Source organism: Abramis brama (genome assembly GCF_963993115.1).
Source record: "Abramis brama genome assembly, chromosome: 22".
NCBI lineage: Eukaryota > Metazoa > Chordata > Actinopteri > Cypriniformes > Leuciscidae > Abramis > Abramis brama.
Genome location: NC_139984.1, coordinates 22,764,103 through 22,790,100, shown reverse-complemented (window position 1 = coordinate 22,790,100; position 25,998 = coordinate 22,764,103). Strand labels below are relative to the sequence as shown.

Genomic DNA, 25,998 nt, shown 5'->3' with positions numbered 1-25,998 from the left:
CAATATGGATCTCCATGATGATAGCCCGTGGCCGTGAGGTAACAGTCAAACTAGAATGGCGGAGGCTCCACAAAAGAAGGCTAAAACATACAATTTTCATCCATAATGGGAACAGGAATTTCTTTTTACCTTGGTAAAAGATAAGTGTGTATGTATGTTGTGCCACCAAAAAACACGCATTATGTAAAAGAGGGAATTTGGAGCGGCACCACAAATACCAACCACCCGAAATTTAAAGACTGCTACCCGCCAAAGAGAGCAATCCGTGCAAGTAAATTTGACGAGCTGAGATCTGAGTTGAAGGCCCAGCAATCACTTTTTACAAAATCTGCTGATCAAAATAAGGCTGCTACTGAAGCATTGTTTCATGTGTCACTTTCTGGCTAAAAACAAAAAGCCTTTTAAGGATGGCGAATTATTCAAGGAAGCAATGGCCATTACTGCAGAGACTATTTTCAAGGATTTCAAAAACAGAGACGACATAAAAGTCTCACTCCGTGCTGTAGCTCTCGGCCCTGCATCAGTGACAAGGAGGGTCGAGTCACTGTCAGAGGATGTGGATCGACAGGTGTTAAAGGACTTGTCACTCTGTGAATATTTTTCACTGCAGTTCGACAAATCTCTGGATGTAGTGGACACAGCTCAGCTTGTTGTTTTTGTTAGAATGGCATTCCAGGATTTTACAACAAAAGAGGACATCCTCACTCTTTTGTACTTAAAGGAGAGAATGTGAGGTGAGGATATTTACAATGAGTTTAAAAAATATGTAAGAGAAAATGATATACCCATTCATAAACTGGTAGCAATTACCACCGACGGCACACCGGCGATGTGTGGTGTGCGCCTTGGTTTTATAGCACTGTGTCATAATGATCCTTATTTTCCCGACTTATCATTGTGTCATTCATCAGCAGGACTAGGCAGGGAAAGTTGTGGACTTTTCTCACGTAATGTCATTGGTGGTCAAACTGATAAACTGAGCAAAAGCACTTCAGCATCGCTTAATCAAGGCGTAACTGGATGAACTTGATGCCGCGGACGGGGACCTACTACTTCATGCTGATGTGTGGTGGTTGAGCCACGGGAAAGTCCTGCAGCGTTTTTTTGACTTACTGCCTGAGATAAAGACATTTCTGTCTGCAAGAAACGAGGAGCACAAGAAACTGTCAGATGATGCGTGGCTGTGTGACCTGGGGTTTCTGACAGACTTGACTGCAAAGCTGAATACACTCAACAACGAGCTCCAGGGAAAAGACCGACACCTGCCCCACATGATCAGCGCAGTAAATGCTTTTAAGTCTAAGCTCGGTGTTTGGATCACACATTTTAAAAACGGGAGGCTAACACACTTTCCCAACCTGGAAAAAATGTCACAGAGCATTAAAGACAAGGATGTTTTTCACCCTGAGAAATACTGTGCTCACCTGGACAAAGTTGCAACAGAGTTGAATCTGCGTTTTGGTGAGTTAAACGAAATGGAATGTATTGCTGCATTTGTCTCAAACCCATTCATGCTCATTGATATAGAACAGGTTGCAGCCAGATTCCAGCAAGTATTTTCTTTGTCAAGTGGAGTTGACATGGAGATGGTTGATTTGCAAAATGACATTGAGCTGAAAGCCAGATCAAGGGACAGTGACTTTTGGGGACTTGTCAACAGAGAGAAGTTTCCTCTCCTCACTGCATGTGCACTAAAAGTGAGTGCCTACTTTGGATCAACTTACCTCAGTGAAATGACATTTTCACAGATGAAAATAATCAAATCAAAATACAGGAGCCCCCTTACTGACAGACACCTCACAGACTGCCTCAAACTGGCTGTCTCTAGCTATGAGCCAGAGTTCAGAGGACTCACAGACAGTATTCAGTCACAGCCATCACACTGAATCATCACATTGAGTGAGTAACATTACTGCAGCAGTTTTGCCTTCTGGTGGCATTGTGAAAAGTGATGTTGCATAAGATGGGACATAACTACACTTAACTTAATTGAGATTGTTGAGAATTTTGTTAGTACAGTTCATTTATAAAATGTTACGGGTAGTACCTTCAGAAACTTCAGAGAATAAGCACTTTACTGCTGACAATGGCATGGCTGACAATGATCTGATCATATGATGGTTGCATCCGGTTTAAAGGGGGAAAAAGAACATTTAATGTATATTAAATTCAAATACAATTAAAATACTAAATAAAAGGCCTCAAGTTGAAAGTACAATCTGGGCTGTCTTTTTCTATCTATTCTTCGATAGGTAGATCTTTCCTTTCATTAAGGCTGAGGTCAGGGATCTTCAGCTTGAAAAGGTTGGTCACCACTGCCTTATAAGGTACCTCATTTGTTCCGCGTGCTGATGCCACTCTCTCTTGGTGTACCGCCTGCTTGACCTCAGCCCATTTTGGAGGAGTGGTATGAGGTTTTAGTGATTTTGTTGTGCTTTTGTCAATTTTTTTGTGTCTATATAGTTTTTTTTTAAATAAATTTTTATTTTAGTTTTAGTTTTAGTTATTTTAGTACAAGTTTAATTAAACTGAGTAATGTTGCCCTGGCAACTAGCTGAATTAAAAATATATATATTTTTAATATTTTATTTCAGTTAATGTTTATTTTATTTCAAGTAACAAAAATTTAGTTTTTTAGTTTTAGTTAGCTATAATAATCCTGAACAGTCATTTGTATTGATTCTTTTAATTCTCCATTTGTGTTCAATGGACTGTTACCCCACACTAAATTGGGGTATATATAGGGAAGCATTTAAAGATAGCTTTTTTGTAATTTTTTTCCTCCCCATATTACAATAGCATAACAGTGGTTAAACTGTTCCTTTAATCAGTACAGCCCACGATCTGGACTTGTCTTCTCACACTGGCTAGTAATAGACAGGGCCAAGGGCGCTGTCTGCCAGGAGCTCCCAATGTGCGTTTTTGGATGTATGATGGGCAAGGGCCCATTTGAATTAACTAGTTCAAAATTTAATTATAAGGAATTATTTCTGGTTCGCTTGGTACCCTCTTTTATGTGGTTGTGTCGGGTGACAGGAAGTGATTTGGTGCTGGTCCAACATTGTGTCTCTCAACGTTAATGTCAGCCTTTTGTTACACCGAGCAAATGAAGAGAGCAAGCCTGTGTGTGTCTGTATCTGAGTATGCCTATATCATGGCATATATCATTATAGCCCCATAAGATCTTTTTCTGTATGTCAAGAAATCTGCACACAGACTGAGCTATTTTTAGCATATTGCCTTTGTCCTTGTGATCGTGTGTGAGCGTGTGTGCAGTCAAGGCTGTGGCGTTGTCTCTTTTAAAGGAGTTTAGTCTCATTACACCCCCTCTCCCTGACCTCCTGTTTACCCTGATTCACACACAATAACATCAGTTCCTTCTCCCACATCCCTCCAACTGAAGAAATCAGCTCTCTAATGTTATTTACAGAAACACAGAAGAGAAGATTTCCCTCTTCTTCTTTATTTGTGATTATCTCTGTGACAAAGAGAATGAAAAACTGAAAGAAAATGAGGATCCTACCTACTGTTTCAGTGTCTGATGGTAAATCTCAATGGGGCAGCAGATTTAGTTGTGCTTCCTCTTTCCTGCCTCGTTCTGTCATAGCAGAGGAAAAGCAGGTGATTTCACTCCACAATTAGGGCAGTGGAGGATTACTGCTGAGCCTGGCGCAGGTTTAAGGTTTTTATTATTTATTATGTATGAATGTGACACATCAGAATCCTTTAAAACATATGCAAATAGCACGACACTCTAATGTTGTCATCTAGAGTGAGAGATCAGTTGGATAGAGTGAGCACCCATTGTGTGTGTTAGTTTGAGAGGCTATCGCACTGATCCTCAGGCTGAAGATTTCTAAACACTGATTAAATACACACCTGACTAGATATCGGTGCATTGTCCCTCTCTGAGAGACTTGGATGACATCTCTACCTGAGCTTTTGAAATATGATAGCCATTTTAATGAAGCTGATACTGTACTGCATTTGCTCTGCCTCTTAAGTGCATGTCTGGTTACTGATAACTCATTGTATGTACTCTTACCAGTCATCTTGTGTACAAAAACTTTTGCCCATCAGCATGAATTTTTATCCACATTAAAGATGGTTTCAGCCAAGAACCACCCACTTTAACTGGAAGGCTGTCTGACTGACATTTAAAGCAATCAACCACTTCTGAAATCATATATAAACCTGTGAGCAAAGCAAGGTATTCAAGGATATGTTGTTTACTTGTTAATAAGTGTCTCAAACAACTCTTGTATATCCTTCAAAGATTCAGTGCCCTCAAGTTTTACAAATTTGGGTAAATCCAGTAACTAGTTCTTCCTTTGAAGCACTCATGACTTTGATTTCCAAAATTGTGTAAGGCTAGGCAAATAAATTTAAGCTTGCCGTTTCAAGAAAGCTTATACAATTATTGTGTACACATTTTTTTATTATGTTAGTAAATGTACTAATATTAATACATTTACTGATTTATTACATTTATTAATTTAGTCCTATCATATTCATTCATTTTAGTCAGATTTACTCTGACTAAACTGGCATCTAATTTGAGTTTAATGAAAATAGCATGTTTGATTACTGTTAAATCGGAACATTGTTAGTGTATTGTTCATATTTTGTGTAATATGTCATATTTTCACCAAGAGCATGTTATAATTCATGAAATTATTAAATTAGCGTTATGATGCACATATTTTCGTCTCATCTTCACTATTGTTGACAAAATCAAAAACCCTTCATTGATGATGTTTTAAACAGTAACTGAAGGTGAATTCAAGGGAAGATTTCAACACTAAAATCTGTGCCTTATTCACTCACAACTCACAATCCAGTTTACTCACAATCCAGTTTAGCTAAGTCCTGAATGTGCTGAAATAGCAACAAACTGTATTTAAATTAAGTGATTCTCATTTTTTCCAACCAACTTTCTAAGATCGGGAATTCAAATTACATTCATCCATTTTTTCTCTCTGATTTTAACCCTAAACCTCATTCTCAAATCTCAGATTCTTTTCTCCTGTCAAGGCGAACACTCTAGGACACTCTATTCGGCCTGATTTTCTCTCTCAATCTGTCTCTCTTAAGTCAAAGTCTGATCTTGCTCCCCTCTATGTGGTTCTATTGAGCTGTTCTGTGCTCACACACTGTTCTCAGACCAGTCCATTTTCTCATGCCTCGATTGCAGCCCCATACAGAGGTGAGGTCTGTTTTTTTCCTGAGAGTCCTGACTGAGTCTTACTTTGGCAGTCCTCATAGGACACGGCTGGATGGCACTAAACCAATTCCACCTCATATGTTCTCACTGTTCTTTATCTAATCTGGCCCCTCCTCAGGATTCCAGCACACCACCTGATTCCTTTAAAAGGCTTAATTAAGGATCTGTGATTTAATCGCACTAATTGAATCACGGATGGCATGCTAGGCAACGGCTGTTCAGAGGTTGAATCTTGTAAACATCAGCGGAAGATGACTGTCAGGGTAAGACTAAAGTGAGGAGAGACCACAAAGAAGAAATGACAGGGTGAGCTGTGTAAAAAATGAGAGAGGAGGAGAAACTAGACAGGAAGTATAAGAAGAAAATAGGATGGATGAATTTGAAGGCAGAGCACCGAAATAAGATTCTGCAGACTATAGCACACTTGCATCAGTGTTATCTATTTTATCCACTTTCTTTCACTCCAGCTCAAGGCATCATGACATAAAATCACAGGTCTGATCCTGGCATGTACTCAGCACTGTCACACACACATATAGACCATTTGTGTTTGCTCGTCTAATTTAGTTTTTGTGTAACATTTTGTGCACTATTATTAACTACTAAAAGTAGTGTGATAAATCATTTTTTTAAAAGGTCCCACATTATGCCCCTTTTCACAAGATGTAAAATAAGTCTCTGATGTCCCCAGAGTGTGTATGTGAAGTTTCAGCTCAAAATACCCAACAGATCATTTTTTACAGCATGTTTAAATTGTCATTTTTTGGGGCTCAGAAAAACGCGCTGTTTTAGTGTGTGCCCTTTAAATGCAAATAAGCTGCTGCTGGACGACCCAGGGGGCGGAGCTTCATGAGCTCGCGCTCAGTCTCTCAGGACAATTTCATCTCACGGAATGATGATAATATCAGAAACTCTCAGTAACGGTGTTCATTTCGAGTCGGACAATAATGCCTACAGAGTCAGAGTGCTGTATAGAGATGGAACAGGTATAGTTTAGTAGTTTAATTACGGTTATTATAACGTATTTGTCATCTGCTTGTATGTATCCATTATTTATTAATACCTACAAGTCTGCTGTTTCGGACCAGGTCCGAATGATGATCAAACATATACTGATGAGTTTAATAAAGTTTATTGTACATCACACAAAAGATGAAGTGTCAGTTTTACTTCAGAAAATCACCGTAAGAGCTGAGTAAACACAGTAAGTTATAAGAAGTGCGCAAGTACATAAACGAATTTCGGTAGGCGGAGGTTAGTCAAAAAACTGTTCTACTGACGTCATTAAAGAAGGAAGTAGAGGGATGTAGTCCAAACGGGCCGTTCGATGTAGGCGACTTCTGTTAAATAAAATATCTCGCTTGGCATTGAACTTTGAGCTTTATAATTTTACAGATATTATTTATGCTCTAACAGCAACATTACACACTAACTAAAAAAGTAAGAAAGTAAAAAAGAATCATATTCATTCAAGACTTTTCACTTTTTTTGTTACAAAATATTTAGTTGAGCAATAAATCTATATATATGAATCTTATTGCACTGCATAAAGAGTGTTTTTTAGTTTTATTAGTTGTACTTAATGCATACCTGACAATGAAAATACCTGAAAATACGTAATGCTGAGTGTATGAGGACATTGTGACAACCTTTATTACCTTTTGGTTTACTTCTGTGGAGACGAGACCATTGTAGCAGTTGCACTAAGACATTTTAAATGATACCAATCATGACTGTTAATTCACTTGCATTCACATAGAACATTATAATAATAGTTTACAGTCTTTCTAAGTAAACTGAGTGAAGAGAAGAATGGACAGGAGGGAAAGCTTTCCCGCAACTTTACTCTGTGGGGTGTGGAGACAAATGGCTGAATGTGTTTGTGTTGTTCATATCTCAGGAGATCAAAGTATCTGAGGTTCTGTTTGTCTTACACTACAGCTCAAAAGTTTGGGGTCAGTAAGATTAAAAAATATATTTTAATAATAATAAATTCGTTTTTTTAATCAGCAAGCACTCGATAAAAATTTATAAAAAGTGATCATATTAATTCCATATGTTTCATATTAATGCAAAAATTTTACTTTGATATCAGAGGAATAAATTACACAGCCTATATTAAAATAAAAAACAATTATTTTAAATTGCAATAATATTGCACAATGTTATTGTTATTACTGTATTTTTCATGAAAAAAGTAAAACCTTGGTGAGCATAAGTACTTCTTTCAAAAACATTTAAAAAAATTACTGACCTCGAATATTTTGAACAGTTGTTTGTGTGTGTGTGTGTGTGTGTGCGTGCGTGCGTGCGTGCATGTGTGTGTGTGCGTGTGTAAATGTAGCTTGCCTGTAGTTTAACTACTTCCCCACCAGTGTTGTGGGTAACGCGTTACAAAGTAACGCGTTAGAGTACTCTAATTACCTTTTTCCTGAAATGTGTAACTTAACGCGTTAGTTTCGTGCATAAGTAATCAGTAACTTCGTTATTTTTTAAAAAAAGTAATCCGTTATTTTAAGGAAAGGAAAATCCCGACTGCAGCCTGCTTTTTGTCAGACAGTAGGCCTAGGTCTACTGTGCCACCTGCGGATGTATCAGCAGAGCCGAAGCTCTGTGATCGTAAAGTCAATGGCTGTGATACGTCTGTGCCCTGCGCGCGCGTGTGTGTGTGTGTGTTTTTTTTTCGAACTCCCGGCAAGATGGCAGAGAGGACAGCGTTTGGTTTATGGAAGTACGCACATTATTTTCAATTTGTCAACGAAAAGGAAAAGAACATAACGGTAAAATGCACACTCTGTGTTGGTGAAAAGCTTCTGTCGACCGCCAAAAATTCTACCTCAAATTTAAAAAAACATCTCGCATCCAAACACCAATCTAGCACTCTGGTAGCAAAGCCTGCTGAGGAGGACGACGGTGGTGCACCAGCTCCAAAGCAACAGCGTTTGAGTTTTAACTCCGCTAAAACAGTCCCCATCAGTGAGGTTCACAAACTTGTGGCCGGTTATGTAGTCGAGGAGATGCTTCCAATTACAACTGTGGAGTCTCCATCTTTCCGTAGATTAATCAGTAAAATCCCAACTACACGTAACACAGAGGGAACAGTGCCTGACCGCAAAACATTTGCAAGCTATCTGGACAAATCCTACATAGACATGGAGAAAGAACTGAAAAAAACGTTTGAAGAACTGGACTTTGTTTCTACCACGGCAGATTTGTGGACAGCTAATAATAAGAGCTTTATGGGAATGACGGCACACTGGATACATCCATCCACTCTGAAGCGGGGGAAAGCTGCAATCGCATGTAGGCGGGTGAGAGGACGGCACACGTATGATATAGTTGCAGGAGAGATCGAGCAAATTCATACGTCATATGGCCTTGGTGGGAAAGTGACAGCCACGGTAACTGACAATGGATCTAATTTTGTGAAGGCGTTCCAGGTGTTTCACAAAACGGCCTCGGACTCAGAGGAGGAGGAAGATCGGAGTGAAAGTGTCACTTTCGAGGATATAAACAATGTGCTGTCAAGCTCTGATGGTGATGGCATGATCAGTCTCCCTCCTCACCACAGATGCGCGTCTCATACGCTGAATCTGATATCCACCACTGACATAGAAAAATGGCTGTCTTCCAACAGTGACACAAGAGCAGTATACAGGAGTGCTACTGCTAAATGTTCGGCACTCTGGACCAAAGCGAGCAGATCAGCATATGCATCAGAAACTGTGGAAAAATTCAGCAGGAGAAAGCTGCTGGTTCCCACGACGACCAGATGGAACTCTTTTTATGAGGCTTTGTGCAGGGTCATGGACATCCCCATCACTGACCTGCACAACTTGTGCACCCAGCTGGGCATCAGGTGCATAACTGACAGGGAGTACCAGTTTATTAAAGAGTACTGCGTGATTCTCAAACCGCTGGCCATGGCCCTGGATATTCTTCAAGGGGAGGAAAACTGTTTTTATGGAACGATCTTGCCGACATTGGAGGCCCTGATGGCAAAAACACTGGATTTAAAAGACAGTCTCTCCCGGATGACATCTGGCCTGCCTGATGTTATAGTTGAGGTAAAATTGTTTGTTCGTCTGTTTTTTGTTTTTGCTCATTTATTACCAAGCTTTACTAAAATATTTTTAGGCGAAGGAGGTAACTTTACGTGACAAACTCAAAAAATGAGAATTAACAAAGGCAATAGAAGGTCATCCATCCATTTTTTCCCCAAAACGCTATAAATCCATCCTTTAAAAAAAAAAAAAAAAATTATGGTTTGTCTTTATTTTTTTTAAGTATTTTGTCATTTATGAGGAAAAAACAATGTTACATGACAGTTCTTCTCCATTACGGACGCGACCACCCTGAAAGCGCCGCGGCACTAAAAGACTTTCAAACTTTCACAGAGACCTCAAAAAGAAAGCACAAAGCCTTTCGTTAAAGCGAATTTCGTTTTGTATTAATTGTATCTTAATTTTAATCCATGTTTCATTAACCAATTTCCTGGATGGATTTAATAAATAAAAAGTAAATAGGCTATCTTGATTTTGTAGGCTATTTTTTAATTATAGCCTAAGTGTAAAATATTAGGCTGTGTATACCGACATGGATCAATTATTAATATTAAATTTCATCTGTCTTTTGTAGGCATAGCTGATGGTGCACCAACGAAAAAGCCTAAATGATGTGCCAAATGCGTTTTCTATTATAGGCTACAATTAAAATATTGTACGGTCAGGTTTGCCGAAGTGCGTTTAATTTAGGCTATTTATTTATTTAAATATTTTATTTATTTTTGTCCATGTGCGCCGATCGGAGACGGAGTTCACTGCTGATATTCTGAATAACTTAATTTCCATCCGCGCATCTCTAATGCCTGCCTGTATCTTGCAGGCCATAAAGACACGCTTTGCATCCACGCTGGACAGCAAGGAGGCCCTGCTGGCTGCAGTGACCATTCCTAAATTCAAACTGCGCTGGATAAAAGATGAGACTAGAAAAGACGCCGCCAAGGTGCTGCTTGCTGCCGAGTGCCGTGCGCTGGGGCATCCGTCGCTTGACGAACTGCCACCTGCACCCGTCAGCAGCGGAGACGCCGTCGAGACCGACTTCTTTTCATTTACAGAGGACAGACATGTCTCAGAGACGGTGGACACTGAAATTGCTGAGTATTTTAAGTCAGGTGTCGAGATCGATATGTTGAACAAGTTCCCCAGGATCAAGACAGTGTTTCTGCGCTTCAATACCCCACCACCCTCCAGCGCACCCGTGGAGAGGCTTTTCAGCCTCGGGAGTCTCGTTCTTACTCCCAGGAGAAATCGACTGTCGGACAAACGTTTCGAAAATCTGCTTCTGCTACGTTTTAATCACTACTTTGAAGAGTAAATGTAAGAGGACTGTGTTAAAGCGAATTTAGGCTTGTGACTGTGAGTGACACTTTAATAATAATTAGTTCGGCTATTAAGCGATTTGTCATTTGCCTGTGTGGCAGTGAAGGATTTAATTCGGTTTATTATCATTTTTGTTTGACAGACAGCTGTTAATTTCTGTTAGATCGTTGGCTGGCTGGTTGTTCATCATTTCTAAATGGATTTAAATCTGCAAGCCTGTTTAAGGTTGTGTTTACAAGTAAGCATACTTGTACTTTGATAACTGCATTATTTAAAGTTAAAGAAAAATCAGGAGTTATCTTGTGGTGCTCATATACAGTAGCCTGGGCTACCCGGGCTGGGTAGGTGCGAATTTTGATTAATAATATGTTCTGTGATAATAAATAAATAAAACGCCATGTGGAATAGCCTATTGCTGACTGTCTTTCCTGTAATTGTTATCCTGCAGTGTTATTAGTCGGATGACTGACGTTATTCATTGTCGGGAGTCACGACTTCTAGGTGCATTTAAAGGGGCCGGGGGTTGTGTCTGGCAATTAAGCTGCAGCATGTGTGAGCCGCTGCAAACGGCTTTTAATTTTTGGTAACGCATGAGTACTCTAACGCGTTACTTTTATGAATAGGTAACGCTGTATTATAACTGATTACTTTTAATTGATGGTAACGTTGTAACCTAACTAACTACTTTCCAAAGTAACTATACCCAACACTGTTCCCCACCACTGATTTTGTTACTTTTGAGTCAATAAGGGAATTCAGTTTACATTTTAAGTCAGTCAGTCAAACAATGAAAAAAAAAAAAAAGTTTTATGCTGCTTGCATTATAGTAAATGGTTATCTAAAGAAGATTCTGATTATAGATTTAAATGGTTATATTTATGGGGAAATTTTGACCTAGCTATGTGATGACCTATTGAACTATTGAGGAATTATTCTCTGAAAAAGGCTTGAATGTAAATGAGATTACCAAGGATTGTTTTCATGTTGACCGTTAACGTGGGTTACAACCTCTTCAGGGAAGAATAGAGAGAGAGAAAAGAGAGAGAATGTGTCAGCAGTTGTTCATGCATGCATGAGTGTCTGTGTTTGTCCCAGGCCCAGGCCTTGTGGTGGAAGGATTGCGTGCAGATTGGACGCAGCGTAGCTGAGGAGAGGTGGCAGGGGAGTGCTGGAGGCTCAATCATGATGGCCTTTGTGCAGTTGTCTTAGGCAGCCTTGGCCTGCACTGTAAAATATTGTCAGGATTCTAAAAGATTTACCAGACATGATCTACTGTGAAAACAGTACGGGTTAGGTCATTTTGTCTTGTGACAATTTAAATTGCTGAAATAAATAAATAACCAAACTGCCCAGCATGGATGGATCCTACTATAGGAGAATACTCATAAAGCCATGTCCTTGAAAGATTCAATATGTATGCTTGGGCAAAGCATGAGGATGAATGGATACATGTAATTAGTTGTTATTTAGAATTAATAGAGGTTTTAGCTCTTATTTAGTGTTGTTTTGTTATAAGTAGTCTTTCGTTTAAAGTCACCATTATGGTGATTCGTATTCCCATTTGGTTGGAAACTTGGACCTTGTTCAATTTTAATTACTTCTCTCACAATCGTGTTATAAGGGTGGTAGTGTTTATGTTTTAGTACATAATCGTTTTATTTTTGTGGCATGGGTCCCTTTCATATCATAAGTGGGAATGTTGTCCTAGCTCAACCAGTGCTTAGTGAGTTGCAGTAATTTGTCTGTGAGGAACCTGAAATCAAGTATTGTATTTGCTAGTGTTTATTAATATTTTGAATATATATATATATATATATATATATATATATATATATATATATATATATATATATATATTACTAAATGTGGTTTATGTTGGTATAATTTTTTCTCAGCATCCATCAGCTCTCACATGACTGTGCCGCTTCTTTACACTGGGAGCTTCATCCCCAACCTAGCCCCCAGGGTTCACTTGATGTGATCACTGCACCACACTGCCCCTCTCTGTCCCAGAACCCCCTCTGCTCAGCATGGGCCAGTTTCCAGATTCCCTCCTCTCCTCCACACATCTGGAGCACAGCTGGAGGAGGGCATGGGTTGGGTGTCTCCGTCATCTCTAGCGTATCAACAGGATGCAAGGTGGAGGCAGGTGAGTCACGTATTTGGAATGGAGAAATAATTTTCCGTGCCACAGATCAATGCAAGCCATTAAGCAGCTGTACGCCATACTTTAGTAGGCGGTGGAAAACCAGCCTCTTGGCCCATATGCTTCCTGCAACTCCTATCTATCAGGGTGTCGGAGCTGCCATGCTGCACTCACTCTGAGCAGCAGGCAGGGGCCAGACGCAACAGGAGGTCCTTGTTTGAAAAGATGCTTGACTCCGCCAGAGATGGAGAGATGGATAGTGGAGCGGTGCAGACGGTCAGAGCGGATCTGTTTACTGAGAGCTGTCCAAATCGCCACAGTTAGTTTGTATTTTCTCTGCACTTTCCCTTGACTTCGCAGACTTATTGACATTGAATGTTTGGGCCTCAGCAAGCCAGTGCTTAAACTAATTATCTGGCTAATTAAGGCAATTTTCCAATTCTGGGAGAAATTTGGGTGACTTAAAATGTAAATCTCAGCCAAGTGGATAGATAGCTCGGAGATTGGCCATAAGTGAAGTTAACTGCAGGGCTGTGCTTGGCGTTCTCCATCCAGTGGCTAATTGATTTAGCATAACAAAGCATGGACTGACATTTATTCATCACTGTGGCATTTGAGAATGCTTAAAATGTCCTTCCTCTATGTTAATGGTGACACAAAATGGATTTTGTATATGTGTGTGTTCACTGTAGGCAGTACTGCTCTTTTTTTTTTTTCTTTGAGGAATTGAATACCTTCTCTCAAGAAGTCCCTGACTGCTCATAGATCATTTGACACTTTGTAAAGGTCTGATGACCAAAATGTTCCCAGCTGTACATTATAATTTAGTGACTAAAAGTAGCAAAGCCTTTCCCTCCATTTGCAGTGCTCTATACACATTGATCTATTAAGTTTATGGTGTGCACTTTCAAGTGGCTAGCTCTGAAATCAAGGTGGCTGGGAAGAGACGGGCATTAGTAATACCATACTCTCTAAATGAGTCTCCATTAGCATAGCACTTCTGTTTGCACCTCAAATGATTGGTTTGTAAGGCTGTATCAGCCATGGGGAACCTTGAGAGTCTCTTTCTTATGGCTGTTGTTGTGGATCTGTGAGTTTAGTTTTAAACAGAGATATGATAGTTTTAACACAATATGAAAAAATATGTTACAATGTGGATGTCAGGTCACTTAAAATAGTGACAAAAGGTACCCAGAGAGGATTGTCCCCTTTTCCAATTTTTTTTAATGAATCTTGTTACCATTTATTTAAAGAAAAACGGCATATAAACATGCTTTGCAATGTCACAATGCATTCCAACTCGTATCAGAATGATATCCAATCATTTTACACTTAATGAGCACATTTTACTAAAGATCACGCTGTTCACTGAAATCTCACTCTCCACTTCATTCTTAAGGGACATTTTGTACAGTAACCAAAGGAGGGCGGTGCTTCAGCAAAGGGTCAATTTCGTTTTGTTTTTCAGATCTGATCAGTATAACTTATTTAAAAAAAATTGTAGAAACAATTTTCACTTAGAAATCGCTAGTAAATATGACAAATAATAGCAAAGAAGTAGAAAGTTGAAAAGAAAAGTAGAAAGACTAAAAAAGTATTTTTTTTGTAAATCGTACTCCAATAATATTATTGTATATTGTTTTGTTTATAACTTCGAAAAATATTTTTTTTATACAGTGTGCAAAGTGAATGTCAGACAGTTTGCTATATGAGGAATGAGAGCAAAAATGATCATGTTCACTCCATACAGTAATGTGTGCACTTTGTATCGCATTTACAAAGCCTTTTGACTTGGACCTGTAAGCACAAAGCAACCATCCAAAACGCCTTGCCGACGACTTAGTCCCTGGCAACCACTTACAAAACCCTAGCATCATGGTTATGAGTTTAGCATAGGCAAGCATCACTCACTCTGCAAATCAAGTTTAGTTTGCAACTTTATGTATTACATACTAGACAATTTGGATCTCTCTTTGTCTGACAGAGATATTTGCTTTAAAGGATGAATATGGAGAGTAAGGAAGACCTGGCTGCTCTATATCTCCATTCATTCCCTTTTCATAATTAAATAGTCAGCTCCATGTAGTATGGAAGCCATTGGCTCGGCAGATGTAGCGCTATGTTAAACTTTATGTCACTTGAAAATGGTTTTCAAGTGCATTCAAGACTGAGATCACCTAGCTGTAAAATTATCTGTTTTATGGTGCTATTATCAGTGCAGTATTTTTTAAAGATGCAGTTCACTACACACTCACGGGACATAAGAAAATGTGAAGAAAGGGATAAGATGCTGACTTTCATTGTGTCCTTCATAATAGTCCGGATTTGAATGCCTCCAAAATGTATTAGTGATGCGCTTTAAAAATCTGGCGTGGCATTTGCCTGAACTAAACAGTTGTTAATGACCAAAAATGATCATCTCTTTCTTCGTGATAAATGTTTGTTTCTGAAACCGCACCTCGGAATCTCACATTGTGGATGTTTAACTGTGGTTTTATGTTGTTTACTGTTTCAGAGCCAAAAGATGAAATCGATAGTGACCTCCGTGACATCAAAGTCCAAGTAAAACAGAAAGATGGATAGTGAGGGGAGGAGAACGAGCTGGGTGCAGGGGCATATTATTGTGGTGGTCTGAATGTGACTGGTGTGTTCTGTTATGTTGCTACATCCCTCTCGCAGTACGGCCCTCTGCCAGCATTGATACTCTGTGTCTGGCAGTGGTCCATCATCCCCCCCTGCTCTTGTATACAAGGACCGAAGTCACCAGCAACGAGCGAGAGAGAAAGTGAGCGAGTATGTATTTTATTCCTTATGTCCTTATTTTGGGTCACAAGGGAGGGGCTTTCTTAGCTACTCAGCATAGACTGGCTGGAGTCTATTGATCAGGCTGTGAGTCCTGCCAACTGAGAGAGAAAGAGAAAGCGAGTAACGACAGAGAGCAAAAAAAACGACAAAGATAGAGAGAGAAATGGGACAGAAGAGAAAAGAAAAAGAGGAAAAAAATCAACTGAAAAGTAGAGGGGAAAATAAAGCCGACCTGGCTTTTTTGTCCTGCCTGTAGAGGAGAGCTTAGATGAGTTTGTTTAATTCATCACTGTCTTACATTCCCTTGGACACCACTGGGACTGAGCTGTTCATGAGCAGGGATGCTGTCCCATCCCAGAATGCCTTTTTGTGCCTTACTATTGTACGAGGGACTCAAATCAAACTCAATAGAAATTGAGAAATTTACTCATCCTTCAGCTTTTTGATCAGATCTAGCACAAAAATGCATCTCTAGATAACGATACGTGACCTTCTGAGGTCAAAAGTGCTGACCTTTATTTATAAAGATGCTTCATACGATTCATGTCTCCCAACACCATTTGTCCTAAAACTAGAAGATAAGATTCAGGTTTCGGGGTGCTGGAAGCCACTGCAAAGAGGCTGAAAAATGATGAGATGTATGAAAAAGATGAAAAAGATTTACTCCCTCAGGGAGAGAAAAGCAGTGTTGAGAGTGTCCCTCAGGACCAAAGCACAGCTCAGACTATAAAACATAAAAACCTTTGAGCTGTCTTCTGCCAAACACTACACGGAAGAACGGCGGGCTGCATCTCGAACTGAGCAAAGGGGCTTGAACCTTGAACCCTGATTGATGAGGTCCAATGGCTTCACATGCAGCCATAATATTGTGCAGCAATCGTATTTTACATCGTGTGGGTAGTTTGAATATTAATTATTAAACCGAGCAAAAAGAAAGTGTATGTACTTGATAAAAGGGTGATATTTATCTGGAATCTGGAAGAACAGTAGTAAAGTGGGAATTTGCTGGGGGAAAAAATCAACGGATACAAAACGTTATAAATTGCTGTGGTTATGGTCTATACGCTTCAGTTTAATCTGCTTGGGATGATGAATTATTTTGGTTATGAATCCAACGCGAAGCTAAACATAGCACTTGCACGAGGACTGTTGGAACATTTGCAGCAGGCTGTGATGGCTGCAGCCATTAGTCAATGAATTAAAAACTAATTAGTTTCTGCTTCTGTGCTTTATTTGAAGAGTTATGCACAGGTGTAATGAAAATGTATCGGGCTGTTGATTAGAAGGAGAAGAAAGATTTCAAAGATGAATTTTGACTCTGGATTTCCCATAGTGGCCTATATATGGAACTTGTGAATGCCACGTGGTTGATGACCATGAAGAGGCTGAGAAGGTTGATACAATTATTCTAATTGTCATCTTTCTATTCAGTGTCACACCATATCCAGTTAATTTCCATCAGTGGCAAAAAATAATATTTCTTATAACATTTATTTAAGTGTTGTTTGGTGAGTGGAACGGTCAAACAAAGGGTGATTATGAGAACTCTGTCTATTGCCCCATGCTGACCTTTCAATCACACTCCAGCTAGCATTTCATTTACAATCAGTGCTAATCAAATGGAAGAAAGCACTCAGACGCTTGATAGGCCAAATCCACCACTTCTCCACATCAACAGCAGTTGTCCTTCATCAGTAGCACTAAAAGTTCAGCTAAAGAGTTTAATAATATGACAAGACTATTGATAATAAAATTCAAGTGCATTTCATATTGGGAACTGCTAAAACAGCTTCTATAATGAAATAAATTATAGGATAGAAATGAAAAAAGTACCCAGAATTCAATCCTGCTTTTCAATGACCGTTAATGAAGAATGATATAAGGGAGACTGGGAATGTTTATAACACAGCGTGCATTCTAACACTACATTCACTTGTGGTTTATAATTTGATTTGTGATCAGGTTAGTGCATGTTAAATTATGTCATCAAAATGAGCAGATGTTTGTTTAATTTGATGCATAATATTTACTCAAAACTTCACGTAAATGTTAAAGAGATGTGTTTCTTTAGTTTTATGAGTTTGTTCAATATTTTTTTCATCTTTTTTACAGATGTTAAAGCAAAATGTGTTGCAACCATCTTTAGTACCCTCTTTTTTTTATGCCCATGTGCAGTGTGTAGTTACAGTATCTACCAGCAAGGGCGCACAAGGTTATGGTAACCAGCCAAACTCTGACCTCTTGACTGAACTCCTTAGCATGTGGTTATGGGACCAGCTAGAAACACATTCAGAGAAATTCATACATTTAACAGGTCTCGATCTGCCAACCTCAGCCTGCATTAGAGTTTGATGGATGATTTTGAGCTCTGCCGTTTAAGTGATTGTTGGGATGGATGCAGGTATGTGCTGATAACATTAGTGCCATCAGTGAGCCCCCACCATTTCTAACAGGCTTTCCTCCACAGCGTCCTGAGTTTCTCAATGCCTTTGTGCTTTTTTTGGACAACTTTTTTTTTTTTTGTCACTGTACGTGACTGCTTCAAACAAGCCTCTGGCTTAATGCATCAGGTTTACCTAATAGAACCAGACTGCCTTTCTTTTTCACATCATTGTGCGCGAAGCACGCCAGTCAGCCGTCGCGCTTTTGTGGTCGTGCAGCGCAGAGGCTATTTGTTCTGTCCGCTGGAATGAAGGGTCAGTGGAGGAGGGAGAGCAGAGAAAATTGGAAACACAGTCACAATCACAATGACAGCAAACGGGGAGAGCGGTAGAGAGAAACGAGGGGCCAGAGTAGAGAGAGAGGGATGATGACGCGAGGTGAAAGGGTAGAGACTGAAAGATACTGGAGAAGGAGGAAGGGTAGGAAAGCGACAGAGGGAGGATAAAATATGGAGAAAGGATGAGGACAATGAGGCAAATCAGTCTCAGCTGAGGGCGCAGGCAATTAGAATAAAATGAGCTGGACCTTGGCAGAGGCCAAGCCAGGCAGAGGGGCTGATGGGTGAGAGAGAGAGCAGATAAGAGCGAATATCCTGGTGATTAAAACTGAATGATTAGCCCAGTCCATACGCACCATGAGCACAGTGACTGGGGTCACCTGCACCCTAAAGGGACAAAGTGTGTCTGACAGTAATGAGATCAGGTCTGCTCAACTCCCCATTGGAGCACCAATAGCTTTAACTCCATTTCTGACATGCTTCCTTTAATTCCTTATCATCCTAGCACCTTACAAACCATCTTTCACTATGACATGGGAAGCGACAATTATACTGTTTCACCACTGACAAAACTCTACTCTTTCTGACAGTACAGGGTGAGTCATGTAGTGTTTGGTCAGACAGCAGTAGCTGATGAATTAGGTACAACAAAAGCTACAAAAAATGTCTTTGAAGTTACTTAAAGGTAGGGTAGGCAATTTGTTTTATAAACACTTTTATATACCGGTTGAAACTCTCTTCACATCCTGATAGCAATCAATAATCTAAATATTGGTCTAAAGTGGTCTAAATATTAAAACGTACATATACCTTCTGTGGAAGTCTCAGGACCAAAAAATGTTCGTCCAATCATTGCATTCGGTCCGAATGCAACTATAAGATGTCCTACCTGCCTGTCAACATATGTATTTCCATACCTCCGTGCACCCTGCTCGCGCTGACATCACACGTCATCAGTGCGTTGTAGACACAGTCACTGTGTGCTGTAAACAAACAGCAGCCGCCTTTTACAGTTCCTCCTGAACCAAAACAATGAGCTTATGCTGCGTTCACGCCATATCGTAACCGTAATTATGATATGGCAACCCGTGACATTCAACCCGGAGCTGGTTATGTCCTCAGACTCAGATTTATGCGTTTCTATGTCAACACTATCAATGTTGAAATTAATCTGCAGCAATAAGGTGGTAGAAGTAAGAGCTCTGTAAGTTGTTTACATTTATTATTACTGTAATGTTATGTGCTTTGAGACATGAGGTAATCAAACTCTACTGTTGTGCATTCATGTATTTTCAGGTGTGGCTTTGGAGAGTGCTCTGAAGGGAGGGTGGGATTTCATGCTTTCAAAGCTAGCTGCTATTGCTAGCCGTTCCGAAATTGCCTACCCTACCTTTAAGGGAATCATTTGCTTTTATTTATTCTTTTAAAAACCTATTTTCTCTCTCTCTCTCTCTCTCTCTCTCTCTCTCTCTATATATATATATATATATATATATATATATATATATATATGTAACAAGGACGCTGAGGCTGAGTGAGAATCCATGTGCGAAAGTTTATTAAAGACAGTTTCCACAAACAAATACGATAAGGCAGGCAGAGGGTCAAAACCAAGGTAGCAGTCAGATCTTTCTACATACAAAGGGGAATTCCAAAAGGCAAGAGTGAGTAGGCAGGCAATAGGTCCAATCAAAAACATCAGTCCGATCAGGCAACCAAAACAAAGGGGATAATCCAGAAAATCAAAAAACAGAGAACCAGGCAGAATCATACACAGTAGACAGGCAGGATAAACAGGAAATAACGCTCGGTAAGGCAGGTAAACTGGCAATACTTCGCAATGAGTACAAGAATGGTCTCTGGTTAAATAGCAGTCAAACAGGAAATAAGTGCAGAAGAAGCAGAGGGAGTGGAACACACTCAGGTGAGGGCTTCCTCTGCTTGTTTGGCATTACACTATATCAGGTGTATAGGTATATCCTTTTTAACCCCTTAACTGTCACCCCCCCTTTTTTCGCATAGACATGAAAATCACTATCCAAACTTAAATGGTTGTAATTCAAGAATGCTTTGGAATATAGACATATGGTTGGTCTTGTTTTAAAGAATACATTTGGCAGATTATTGTAGAAGTGAAAGTGAAAGAAAATTATGAAAGTGAAACAGAAAAAAAGTTATATAAGTTGTACAATTAAGAAAATGTACAACGTAAAAATATAATTATTTATATTTTATATAAAATATATATATTACAAAATATATTTTACTCTAAAACTGCAAGAAAATTAAAGCCAAAAATCTAAACAAGTTGTGTTCCAAATTTTAGGTTGATATCTCAAAAAATGAGCTTTCAGAAAGATTTTATTTGGGCGCAGTACCAAACTTTTTCACTAGATGGACAGCCAAGCTTCCTTACTGACCATATAAGGGCACCTCCATTTTCATGTATGTTTTGAGTGATCTGAACCATGTATTTCCATAATTTCATACAATTTATGAAGTATACATCCTATTCAGAAATAGTATGGATGGTTTGGCAGTATTTGATTTGATTTCAACCTCTAATAAACACATAAAAAGAGCATTATAGCTCGCTGCAGCATCACAAATCGAGAATCCATAATATTTTTCTATATATTCAAAACATTTTCAGACATTTTTTTCTCATAAAATTTAATTGGTGTTATCTTTTGAACTCTTGGCATGAAAACAAACTGAGGTTTCTACCAATCTTTCATGATTTTTTATGTTTATTTCTATTTCAAAATAAAGGCCTAAACACACCTAATGAATATGAAATATTCTTGTTGCAAATTTATAAATTACTGCTCCTCTGTAATTTATTTTAAAAAACAAATTACCAAATATGCCACCAAATATGAAAACCAGAGATTGTAAGCTTTCAAATGATATATAGTTTGTCAATATTACTTTAGGTTTTTACTAAGATATTATTGTTCTAAATATATATGGGCAGGTGGGACGGTGACACTTAAGGGGTTAATCTGTTCATTTAGAGGACCAGATGAGTTTTTGGTTAAAAACATGTTACAGAGACATGTTGTTTAGTTAGTAGCATTGCTACATGTAGTTTGTTGCAATGGCACAGTATTCAGCCCTCTATAAAACCAACTGCTTAATACACTGCAGACAATAACTACAATGGCTAAATTCATGCAAATCGGTCATTAATATTGCAGACAGGAAGGAAGCTGAAACAATTCACAGTGGACAGCAATATAACAGCAGTAGACGGCCACAAAGAACATGGCTGGCCCCTGGAGAGGACCCCTCATTGGTCCCGTGTGAGGAATGGCTTTGAGTGAAAGTTGCTGATGTAGTGTTGTGCTTTCCTTTGTGGAGGGTCTGAGGGCCGATGGTGGTCATTAGTGGCAAAAGCTCTATGCTAACTCGAACAGGCCAGGCTCTTTTGGATTTCTGCTGCTCTGGGGACTCGGATGTAAAATCAGAGTATACCCTAGCAAATGGAGCAGCATGGGGAGGACTGAGTGCAGCCTGCCATTCAAGCAGTCTGGAGGGGACAGCTCCATCCCAAAGGCCCTGCACTTTAGTCCCCATTTCTCTCTTTATCGCTTTGCTTTCATACTGTTCCTCACAATGCTCTGGACAAAGATGGGCCACCTGAGCAATGTGCATTTCTATGAAGTTAAAAACTAGTGTTGGGCGATATGCTCCATAGTCATATCATCAGCCTGTAAGATCAGTGATACACAATACTATTGTGGGGGGGGGGGCTTTCTTATTTGATCATGAACTTGCTTATTTCTTTACTCATTGATTTGCTTATTTAATTACTGTGTTTTATATATGAAAATCTTTTTCTATTTTGATAGCAAAGATGGAGTGTTTATTAATAAATTAGGTTATTTCCCGGTAGTGAGGTAAAAACATATACTCCCTAATAACATATACAGCCTAATACTCTGACTCTGAGTATTCCATTTATTATGTCTGTTGTGATGTTAAATAAAGCATTAAAAAGTATTTCAACTTCATCTGGAAATTTACAGACTATTTTGCTCTTATGCCGTTACAGATGCAGCATTTTGACAGTACTTTTTTCTTAGGTCAAGAAAGAGTTGGAGTTTCGTCTTTGCGGTGTATGGGTTGGACATTTCTGCAAATTGAGAATTGAAAAAATGTCTCCCTGTCAATTTATTATTTTAAATTTGAATTGAAATGAAACCACATGAAGTTGAATTGTAATAACAGTTTATTTTATTTATAATGATTTTTTTTATTATTATATAAAATGATAGATTATCATCTTTCTATCTTCAAAACTTCAAGGCTTTATCATCTATCTATCTTCAAAACTTCAAGGCTTTTTAAACAGAAAAGACTCTTTTTTAAAAAAACTTATAAGATTTGACAAACTTTGCTTTTAGTTAAAAGAAACAATTATGAATTTCTCTGAATTTTCATTCATTTTAATTTTTACTTATTTACCATCAAAAGTAAACGTATATAATTCACGAAATTAATTGGAATTTAAAAAAAAGCATTTTTAGGCAAATGTGATAGACAACATTTAGATAGACAACGCCGATATCCGTATCTGCTGGGCAGGATTGGCACGGAATGGAATGGTTAAACAGAGAGAATGGTTTGGCCCGACGATGGAAAAACAGCTGTGGAAACCGCAATTTTATTTCAGCAATTCAAGATCAGCCCTGAGTTGTAAGGTCCTTGAAGGAGTCTAGTCGTATTCTCAGAGATAATAGAGAAACCACTCTCTCTCAGGGGTTAACTTTTCACTTCTCAGATCTCTGAAAGAGCTTTGCTAAAGTTGAGCTCCTTGGGCAGTGGAGCAGTTAATCAGCTTCTCCCTGTGACGTCTTTGCTGCATGGGTAAAGATATCATCATGTCTTTTAGAAAGAGCCAGCCAGGCTAACAGCGGTTCACATAGATTCAACAGGCAATCATAAAGAACAATGGGAAGAGAAGAGGATAGTGGCCTATGGCTTTGGTTTTCTCAATTGTGTTGGCTTCAGAACCTAATTTTTAACTTAATATCTGACCCAAGAAAGTACCAAAAATAGTTTATTCTACAAAATTATTAAAAAAAATGTTGCCCTCATGTCTTTCCAAGCTTGTAAGACTTCGGAACACAAATGAAGATCTTTTTGTTGAAATCTGAGAGCTTTCTGTCCCTCCATTGGCTGCTACGCAACTGAAACGTTGACGCTTCAAAAAGCTCATAAAGAGATCGTAAAAGTAATCCATATGATATGAGCAGTTTAGTTCAAATATTCTGAAGAGACTCGATCGCTTTATATTATGAACAGATTGAATTAAGACTTTTATTAAAATATAAACATTTATGTATTTTCTGAATTTTTATTTTTAGGTGAACTGTCCCTTTAAAGTTACAATGGTAGGACCAACAATGTGTTGAGTAGAAAAAATTGACAGTTTTGGTTTTTGAATGTCTCCCGTTTTAAGGTCATGACCCGCCAGTTGAGAACCACTAGTCTAAGGCTTTAGACAGCCATCCACTTTCTCCACAGCCAGCAGCAGAAGTAGAGCCTGATCCCAGCCTGATTGATTACAGAAACACTGTGTTGTAGGGATCAGCATGCAGCAGTGCCAGGGATAAATTAGTGAAGGTCAATATTTGAATGTTTGACTTGTTTATACATAGTGATTTAGCAGATTAAGACAAAAAACATTGCACATTTTCCCTAATATGTGTGATGAAGTGCTTTCTGCTCCAATCTCTCTCTCTGTCTGCCGACCACTTTCTTGTCTCTCCCTCCCTCCCTGTCTTTTGCTCAGGAGGATGGTATGTGTCTCTCTGTAGACTTGTGGTTCTTATTTATTTATTATCACTATTTTTGGCACATCCTTTAATACTAATAATGTATAATGAAAAAAGGTTTAAATTAAATGTTGGCCCATTATACTGATGCATTATGGATTTTTTTTTCCCTTTATGTTTATGTTGCTGTATCTGTTCAATACTGAAAATAACTATTTATATTATATTTTATTTTTTAAACAGTTTTAATAAGCCACAGGAATTTTCTGTTATTAAAATGGTATATGCATAGCTATACAGTATATGCTCTATGCGTTCACAGGAGGTATACAGAAAAAAACAGAACAACATAACTTGTGACAAAAGGTTCATTCTGTTTAATTTTATTTTATTTTTTATTTTATTTTATTTTATTTTATAATTTTATAAGCATGTCACTTTTGTCATTGTTCAACAAAAGAGTGAAAACTGAAATGACATACACTTCATGATTTCCTTGTTTTCTTCAATAACAACTTATAACTTTTTTTCACTATTCAACAATTCTGTGATATAAAGCTGAAAGAAAATACTATTAATGTTTTTTCCACAGTGGTTTTTCAATGGAAATGCTTAACATAAAGTTTTATCCATTATTCACCAGTTTAATGTGCCAACATTTAATCCATTTTTTTTCCATTATTCATCAGCTTTATGTGCCAACAACGCTGATTAGCATTCATAGGTAGACTAAAAGATTATAATGTTGGAGGAGTGGTGTTTCTTGTTTAAAATTTTGGTCTGACTAGAAGAAAAAAAAACTTAACAGACTGCAAATAACAAGCAAAAAAGTCAAAACAAAGTGACCCACAATGATACAGAGGACCCTATTTTAACGATCTAAGCGCATGGTCTAAAGCGCAAGTTCACTTAGGGCGTGTCCGAATCCACTTTTGCTAGTTTAACGATGGGAAAAATTGTCAGCGCGCCAGGTGCATGGTCTAAAAGTGTTGTCCCTATTCTCACAATTAGTAATGGGTGTGTTTTGGGATTTACATGCGTTAAACCAGTCAGAGTCTCATCTCCCATTCCCTTTAAATGCCAGTTGCGCTCGCATCATGGCAGATTCTACATGACGGAATTTGATAGTGGAAAGACCGAACGCATCTCCAGAGCGCAAACGGAACTGCTCGTGCGCGAGGTAAAGCAGACCATCTACAGGACAAGCCGGATTCCACCATATCTTTATGTACACAAAAATAATATTTGGGTTTTTATTTTTATTTTAAATATTTGGCATGTTTGTGTGCTGCTGTGCGTCCCTGTATGTTTAATAAGAAGAGTGTACGCGCGTTGTGGACCCGCACATTACTAATGTGCTCATCAAATAACAACAACAAAAAAATTGCGCCATTGACTTTAGACCAGGTTTCATTTCGCAGTCTATTTCTGTTGCCTCAAAATAGCAACGCGCCAACAATGCGCCAGAGCACACCTCGTTTTCAGACCAGCATGCCCATGGGCGCAAATGCATTTGCTATTTATACAACGTGGCGCAGGACGTGAAAATGATAACTGCGTCGGACTGAAACTAGCAAAAAACACTTGCGTTGCGCTTGGTGCTGCATTGCGCTGGGTGTAAGATAGGGCCCAGAGAGTTCAAGACGGCAGCCGTACATGTGCTCTGTGTGCATGAGCCTGAAGATGAGGCATGAGATGAAGAAATAAAGGGGAAAAAGCAATCCAGCTTGACTGCATTGAAGTTTGCTCAGTTTTTACTGAAAGTAGAGAAATGGCTACACCAGACACCTGCAGAGCCGTATCTGAAGGCTAGCCACAGACAAACCTCCTACCAGGGTGTGTATGCTCCGACCGCTCAATCAAACCTCAGCTACCACCTTATGAATGACTCATCATTACTGTGTGCTTAAAGGCTCCGAGAGTTCAAGGCAATGCGGGGA

At 38.8% G+C, this 25,998-nt stretch overlaps 2 protein-coding genes across 3 annotated transcripts in view; both read left to right on the top strand.

Moving 5' to 3' along the window:
• camta1a (calmodulin binding transcription activator 1a) overlaps positions 1 to 25,998 on the top strand; it is a 424,467-nt gene that overhangs the window by 224,420 nt on the left and 174,049 nt on the right.
• On the top strand, positions 7,600 to 11,311 carry LOC311073359 (uncharacterized protein). Of its 2 annotated transcripts, XM_084099071.1 has the most exons (3): positions 7,929 to 8,004; positions 8,103 to 9,291; positions 10,109 to 11,311. In XM_084099071.1, exons 2-3 carry the CDS (start codon positions 8,242 to 8,244, stop codon positions 10,598 to 10,600), a joined length of 1,542 nt encoding a protein of 513 aa, XP_083955197.1. In that variant the 5' UTR covers positions 7,929 to 8,004; positions 8,103 to 8,241; the 3' UTR covers positions 10,601 to 11,311. The 2 variants fall into 2 exon arrangements, with proteins under 2 accessions (XP_083955196.1, XP_083955197.1); XM_084099070.1 differs by having other exon boundaries at positions 7,600 to 9,291.